At 29.7% G+C, this 8,751-nt stretch overlaps 2 protein-coding genes across 2 annotated transcripts in view; one reads left to right on the top strand and one right to left on the bottom strand.

Annotated features, from left to right (window-relative positions):
- The window catches only part of LOC108746353, an 11,237-nt gene extending 2,925 nt beyond the window's left edge, over window positions 1–8,312 (bottom strand). The window contains exons 1-5 of the mRNA XM_018483066.1: window positions 8,216–8,312; window positions 7,961–8,119; window positions 1,064–1,159; window positions 555–704; window positions 187–410 (exon numbers count right to left, since the gene is read on the bottom strand). Coding sequence (XP_018338568.1) covers window positions 187–410; window positions 555–704; window positions 1,064–1,159; window positions 7,961–8,119; window positions 8,216–8,312 — 726 coding nt within the window. The remainder of the gene's footprint in view (window positions 1–186; window positions 411–554; window positions 705–1,063; window positions 1,160–7,960; window positions 8,120–8,215) is intronic.
- LOC108746355 (docking protein 1) overlaps window positions 1–8,751 on the top strand; it is a 29,809-nt gene that overhangs the window by 15,914 nt on the left and 5,144 nt on the right. The window lies entirely within an intron of this gene.

Genomic DNA, 8,751 nt, shown 5'->3' with positions numbered 1-8,751 from the left:
ATATATAAGTTAGGGAAAAAGTTTACAAGTTACGAGAAACGATTATGTACCTAGTAAATTAATTTTTCTTTTAGAACTGTTATTTTATTCTATACCTAGTAAATTATGTTTTCTTTTGAAACTATTATTTTATTCTAGCTTTGAATTAGTGCGAAATATAAACAAAGAAGTTTCTATTCATCTTACAACTTCCATAACATCAGCCGCTGTCTCTATCGTGACGATTACCAGAAAGCATTTTCCCAATTGTTCCACGTGGAAACTCTCAAGCATGTTTTTAATATAGTACCTTCTATTACGTTCGGAATTAGCGTGCTTAAAAGTAAATAACGTTCTGGAGACCAGGTTAAATTTTTTGTTTGGCAACGAGCTCGACAAGGCTTTTGTGACTCTGCCGATCGTGTCCCTATCTATAAGTTGTCATAAATAAAATGTATTTTCATGAGTATTGCTTTCGTATTTTTAGCAAAGATGCCGAAAAGTAATGTAAAGAAAGATTGGGATAAGAAGAAATGGAATAGAAAGATGAACGATTAATGCTTAAATTGCGTCACCGAAGGTATCGTCGTGCAGTATGTTGACATTGTTCCAGAGCAAAACGTCGGTCGATCTCATATCGAAGAAAATCTGGGACAATTCTTTGCCTGGCAACATTAAGGGGATACTCACACCCTCTGAATCAGGAAGCCGTGGACAGTCCTGATCTTTAAATAAATATAATAAAATATACGATATTTCATGACTACCAACTTGTATTCGTTATTTAATAAAGTCTCGCAATACAATTTGAAGCACAGCATTAAAATCACTACAGATGTATATACATATGTATATATGTTGCATTCGATTTGAATGAGATAAAATGTATCACGTTGATGTAACACGATACAATTTGACGGATGACGGTAGATAACAAAATTAAGAAGAACAAGATAATGATATTTGCAAATACCTAGCGAGTTAGTCATCAACTATACAATTACGCGTCTAAATTTATATTCGTCTTAAACGATAAAAGAAGAATTTTCATGTACAGTTTTAATAAAAATCACTTTGTATGTACCTGTTATTGCCAAATGTACGAGCTCCTCTTTACGCGCTGCATCGTGAAGGCTCCACATTTGATAACACGAAGTCACGGATAAAAGCACCGTAAAATCTTTATATGTATTAAATAAAATTATATGTAGTAAATAAAATTTGTTAATTGATTTACGTTTATAGACAAGCTAGATTCAAATTAACCCTTAAACTCCTTTTTGGCTTTCTTTTTTCAATATTCTTTCCATTGCTTTTTTATGAATAAGAATTATAGTATAGTGTCATTAGAGGAAAGGCCTCTATTATGAAACACCGAGTTCATTTTGGGTAAATGCTAGAAGTCTATAAGCAGAATTTAAAAAAATAATAGGTCATTTTGAAGGGAGTTTAATAAGCTTTAAGATAACGTTACATAAAATTGAATTAAAATTTCATTTTTTTTTTTTTTTGAAAATTAAAGAAATGTCAAAGCTGAACAAGTCGCAAAGTCAAAAAATTGTGCTCCTAATATGAGATGCCCCAAGAAATCGATAGTAAAACGCAAAGTATATCAGTATTCCAATTAAAAAACTTTATTTAATGTTTTTAAAATACAAACAAACACAGCCAGCGTGCGAAAAATGAGCATGCGATATATTATTCCCAGAACTCGTTTTCAGGTAATTGGAATCAAGCATCGCAGATGTAGGCAATCGTTCATTCCGGTTGTCTTTTTTATTATTATACAATAACATTTATACTTTAGCAACAACTTTCATTATAACATAGAAGCATGGGTTATTTCATATTAGAAATACCCTGGGTATCTCATATTACGATTTTCACATCTTATGGTTTTACGATCATCAAATCTAACTTCTGTAATTAAACAATTTAACATATCCCAAGTTTTTTTCTATTAATACGACCTTACTCTATCAGTACATGAACAATTTATTGCCAAATATTTATTTATTAAATAATAAATATAGTTTAAATGCTCATCTCAATGAAACTTGAAGACATTCAAATTCTAAAACCTTGTTTTACAATCACTACACGATCAGGCACGATCTAATAATGAATTTTCTATTAAATAGTTTTCAATCCAAGAGCAATAAATTCATGGTGGAACCAATAGATAGCGTTTATTAGTTTAGCAGAAACGCCGCTATCTTATATTAGGCGCCTATCTCGTAATAGGGGACTTTCCTCTATGTTTTAAGAATAAAAATCACAGTATAATAGGAGAACATGATTCCTTTAACCAGTTGTTCCTTTAACTATTTAAATTTATAAACAATCTATTGGATATTTGTAAAAATAAAAATATGTAGTTTGTAGTATGAGTACCAGAGATGTTTTATAACTTATAATTATAATAAAAATGAAGAGAATTATATACTCCTATGAAAAATCATTTATTGTTTTCAAGCGTTCGAATAAAATAATTTTAAAATGCTTTTTAATCTCATAAAATGTTGTATTCTGTCTTATGTTGGAATTACCTTAAATAGATAATCAGAAAAAAATTATTTAAAACTTAATACTTATTTAAACTTACTGTCAACATGAGTGTTGTACCTTTGACAAAAATTTAATTGTTTCCAAATGATAAAAAAAAAAGATTTACAAAACATAATCATTTAAATCTATAAAAAATATATATTAGTATCAACACTTCAAAGAACATGTTAAAATTTTTCTGAATTTTTAAACATCAATATACAACTTGCACAAGAAAATATGTCAAAATTGATTAAAGGCACACCTTCCCCTATCTTTATGTTTTTTTATGAATAAGAATCATAGCTTAGTATCATTATGTTTTTTAATGTAGGATAGGGGAGACCGGGGCAAGTTGTTACAATTTTTGATTAACAATTTTTTCCAATGTATACATTTAAATTAACAAATACCTATGCATTGCTTCAAGTACATCTTTACCTAGATAGTCAATTTTTTTCTGATTGTATTTATGTCTTTAAATATTGAAAATTAAGATTTCCTATCGATAGATAAATTGTAACAACTTACTCCACTGTAAAATTGTAAAAAAATAAGCTTCTTTTTCAAGATCAAGTACGTCACGGAAAATGATGGCTCTAACATATGTTATAGTGCATATATATTATATATGTAGTTTTTAGAGAAGTTTGATCTTTGCGAGCAATATTTAAAATATGAAACGCATCTTGATTTGTTGTAAGGTACAAAAATTTATGTAAAACGGCAACTTAAAAATGATTCTTCCTCTGGATCAAATCATTTTTGAAAAAAACCATTTCAGGACATTATGAGCCTTGAACAGAAAAGAATAAAATTATATACTTTGAGACTGATCGGTCTAAAAACCCATCTTATTGACTCTTCTCTTATAAACTTACATTAAAATCAAACCTGAAATACTTCACAAGAAATATTTATCTTATAATATAAAATTTAAAAAAATATATTATTACAAATTGTTTTTCTTTAATTAGTTATTAAAGTTAATGTTGAAAAGTCGTAAAATTAATATTACACGTATTTACTGCTTTCTTATAGACAGGTGACCTTTAACTTTCTTTGCCGTTGTTGCATACGTTTCTACATTTACAGATCCTCTGTTTATCTTTTTTTTTTTGTAAGATCATATACCATTCTACAGACTTTTATAAATAAACTGCTGATTCTCAATATGATAAAAAGAGATAAATCTGATTCCGAACTGTCCTTGTTTCAGTTCAAATATACGTCCTATTTGTAAATATCGCATAAATTTATATAAAAACGCTAACATTTTTATCTGCGTGATTTATGTATAAAAAGTGACAAAATAAGACTTTTAAATATTAACAATAAATAAGGAAAAGTTGGCAATGAGAATCAAGCGCAATAATTGGTGCGCAACAAAATTATCAGTTTATTAATCAGATTTATTAATCGATAAATAATAAACGTTTCGAGCCATCATCAGAGGATACATTACTTGTACATGTGATTATTGTCTCAAGCTCCACTTGGAAAGTTATATTTATGTATGTCTCTCACAATAGTTGCAAAACCAAGTGATTTTGGATCCGGCAAGATGATACTCATTTAATATATTTTAAAAGAAATTTGATAGAAAGACTTATCGAAAGGAGATTTGTGGTAGAAACCATGATCGAGTTAACAAGTTTAAGTATAATATTAAGAAATTTTGTCACAATTAACAAAGATACGTGCGAATTAAATGAATGTTAAAGTTAAAGTGATACTTAATACGAAATGATAGACAGAACTCTGTTTTGTTTGTTATTAACACTTATGCATGATGTAAGAACTCAGTGTAAATTAATGCTATTCTTCTGTCTTTTTACGTACAACATTTCAGATATTAGTCTTTTGTCTAAAAATTTTTCTGTATCAATAATTTTTACATTCTCCCAATTGAATTCGTGGTTGTTATTGATTTTATGATCAGTGATGATTATCCATTTGGTCGTCGTGTTTTTATTAATATGATTGCAATGTTCAAAAATTCGGATCTTGAGTTGTCTGCATGTTTGTAGCATCGCAATCATTACATTTTATTTTATAAACAACATTTATTCTTTTATTTATCGAGAGAACGTCTTTGTGTCCTTTTATAAAGCATCCAAGTTTGTTTTAAACTAAAAAGCAAAAGTTTCATTTTAAGATTGTTCTTATTTTATTAAACCGGATATTCCTGTGATGTATGATACAACAAACCATTTATTAGAATTTATTTATTAGGATTAGGTCATCTTCAGTGTAACAATTATTCATCGGAATCAAAATTGATGCATTGTAACACAATAAAATAAATGCTGTCAATGAAGTATCGCTAGGTTGTTGTCCAAAATTAAGAACTTCATTATCGTCTGTTGTACTTAGCATTATAACGGATCATTGTTATGCTCAGTACAATGTAAGTTTTATCTATTTGATACATACACAATCAATTTTAATACTTTGACTACGATTAAAAGTTCATAAATTTCATACATTAATTCGATTTCAGTTAAATGACTGAATTCTTGTTTGGATATCCAACAGTATTTACTTATGTTACGTTGTATCCAATTTTGATTCCAATGAATAATTGTTACACTGAAGATGACCTAATCCTATGGTCGAAACGTTTGTAATTGGTGATTGACGTATACATTATTTTTGACACACGTACAACTGTGTTGGCTCTCAGTGGCCTAGTTTCCACCGAGGGTTTAAACCGGATCAGAATATAAGAACCAACTACAATTGAGCATTCCCCTGTCGTTGTAACAGGGGAATACTCGTACTGTAGTTGGTTCTTACATTCTGATCCGATTTAAATTCTCAGTAGAAACTAGGCCACTGGCTTTATATTTCTTTATAGATTTAATCTTTGAAGCTTTGCTTAATTTTAATTTTAACTATTCATGGAAGTTGTAATACATTCAGAGCGCTTTCATCCTTTAAGAAGATCATGCAAGTTTGTGATAATTTGGTTAGTTGGATCTTTTCACAACAATCCCGCGAGATAAAACTCAAGAACTTTTAAATATTTTTAACCCGTTTCATCCCAGGTTGCAATTCACCATTGAGGTCGATGAGAATTTTCTTGACTTAAAGATCATAAAAAACAATAACAAAATCGAGTCGACTGGTATCAAAAAACAATTTTCTCAGGAAGATACCTAAATTTTCTCAACACCCTCTTCCTCCAAAAGAAAGGTACAATCATGACGGGCAGATTCTTTTTATTATCGCACGAAAAGAATTAAAAATTTATAGTCGACACTTTTACAAACAATGACTACCCACTGCGGTTCATTTTTAACACTAATAACAATAGAATAAAATATCTTATAAAAAATCAGACTAACAAGTTAAAAAATAAAAATAAAAATAGAAATAAAAATAATGATAACAAATGTTACAAAAAACAAATGGTTTGTTATACCATATATGACATGAATATCTGAAAGGTTTAATAAAATAATAAACGATCTTAAAACTTTCATTTTTTAATTTAAACAAACTTGGATGCTTTATAAAAGGACTCAAAGACGTTCTCCCAACGAATAAAAGAATCAATGTTATAAAATAAAATGTAATGATTGCGATGCTACATGCATACGATAGACATGCAAACATTTCAAAACCAGAATTTCTGAACATTGCAATTGTATTAATAGAAACATAACGACCAAATCGATAATCACGGATCACAGAATCAATAAACAACCATGAATTGGGAGAACGTAAAAATTATTGACATAAAAACATTTTTAGACAAAAGGCTAATATCTGAAATGTTGTATATAAAAAGACAGAAGAATAGCATTAACTTACAGTCAAACACTGAGTTCTTACATCACGCATACGTGTCAATAATAAACAAAATATAAACAGGTTCTGTCCGCCATGATTTCGTATTAAGTATCATTTTGGCTGCGTTCCGCTTAACACTCGCAACGATCGCGAGCATCGTTTGTCCTTATTTAATATTTGATAAACAATAGGATAAAATGATTCCACGAGCGTTGCCAGCGTTAAGTGGAACGCACCTTTTGACTCTAACATTCGTTTAGTTCGCTCGTATCTTCGTTAATTGTGACAAAATTTCTAAATATTATACTCAAACTTGTTAATTCGACTGATCGTGGTTTCTACCACAAATCTCGGCTCCTTTTAGTAAGTCTTTCTATTAAGTTTCTTTTAAAATATATTAAATGAGTATGGTCTCGCAGGATCCAAAATCACTTGGTTTTGCAACCATTGTGAGAGACATACATATGATTTTCCAAGTGAAGCTTGAGACAATAATCACATGTACGAGTAATGTATCCACTGATGATGGCTCGAAATGATGTCGAAACGTTTGTTATTTATCGATTAATAAATCACTGATAATTTTGTTGCGCTCCAATTACTGCGTTTGACTCTCATTACTAGTGTATACTTTTCCTTATATATTGATTTATACACGTGAGAGCGAATGAATACAAATATGACGCTGCCCAGCGTGGTCTTCAAACATAAAGACGAAATCGGCAGTCTATTTATAGAACCGTGCATCATTTTGTAGAAGAAACAAAAATTGTTTTCAATGGAGTAAGTTATTACACTGTAACAACCTGCCCCGATCGAAGTGTAACAACTTGCCCCAATTTTCCATTTTTAATTTGAAAAAATACAGATCGAAAATCAGTACATAATATCGATTCAAACAAAATGTGTTATTATAATCAAATGTATATCAAAGAAATATACAAAAGGATAATCACCTGTAACTTATATATACCTGTAACTTATATATACAATAACACAGGCAGTTTATACAATGAAATATTTACTTTTAATAGTGAAAATCAAAAAATATATGTCGTTTAGAATTCAAACATGGCTAAACTAAGTGAACTTGCTGACTAGAGTCTTTTATTATAAAAAAAATTTTTATAATACTCATTTTTAGCAAAGTTATAAGAATTAAGCTATGCTTATGCTGGGTTATTCTTGTAATATGGTGTTTAAGTTTTATGTGTAATAATCCTATACCCAAGGAGAACAAGAAAATCAATAAAAATATAATAATGTCAATTTGACCGAATATATGTCATTTTTTGGTCATAATAAAAATTTCTCAAATGATTTAAGAATGATTTTATATATAATTTATTTATATATAATTTATCATGACCAAAAAAAATACATAAATTCGTCAATATGACGTCAAATTGACATTGTTTTGATTTTCTTGTTCTCCTTAAGTACTGTCTGTACTTTACTTTTTTATTAAATATATACACGTAATCACATTTGTTATTGCTAAATATATTATGGGTAGAATATTCCGAAATATTTTGGATGTATAAGTCACATAACTCACCACAGTATAAGTAACGGTGAAGCAAACAGCGTCATATATAATTGCAATAATATTTATCCAATATATTTTCGTTCTTACCTCGAAGATTATGTACCTTTGTTCCTCTAAAAATGTGAACGTCAATGTCAGCCATATGTATTTCTTCCCTCGTAATTGCCGTAATGAAGCTGTAAATATTTTTTACTATGTCGCGATACTCGGTCTTATTACTGAAAAAACTCTTGTCGATAACGACCGCTGCAAGATTTAAGGAATATTTTATTATAATATTACAACAGTGCCGACATTAAAAATGATATAAAATACAAAAGAGGAGAAGAGAGTCATCCATACCCATCGAGGCATTAGTGGACATCAGCGACGGAAAGTCACTGAAAGCGTCACCCGAATTTAAGATCCACGCAAGGAAGAAGACAGAAATCATATTCATCGACAGATCGTATTGAAACCTGTCGTGCAAACCGACATGATATATAAGCAAGAACATTGTTCAATAATATATAAGTTTATTACTTCCGCCAATTTATTATTATCGCATTAACCGGAATTTCATTAAGCCTTGTCGAAACGCAATCGTAGACTGAGCACGCTTCTATTCCGTAGTTTGTATCACGAATCAAGAAAAAGGTCGATTCCTTTAATAATTTATCGAGGAGCGATCGAATCTCATCACAGCTTGGAACGGAGTCATCATTGGCCTACATGGAGATACTAGACTGAATTAGAAAAATCATCACAGGAAAATAAAATGGATCAAATATTCAATCGATGTTTCATTGGCCCGGAAATACTACTCACAGGATAAAAATTATCTTCTCTATATAGTTATTTTAGATCGTAATTGAGCTAGAAGATTCTCGCGATCATTG

Source organism: Trachymyrmex septentrionalis, unplaced genomic scaffold (assembly GCF_001594115.1).
Source record: "Trachymyrmex septentrionalis isolate Tsep2-gDNA-1 unplaced genomic scaffold, Tsep1.0 scaffold168, whole genome shotgun sequence".
Lineage (NCBI taxonomy): Eukaryota > Metazoa > Arthropoda > Insecta > Hymenoptera > Formicidae > Trachymyrmex > Trachymyrmex septentrionalis.
This window is presented reverse-complemented; position numbering and strand designations above follow the sequence as displayed.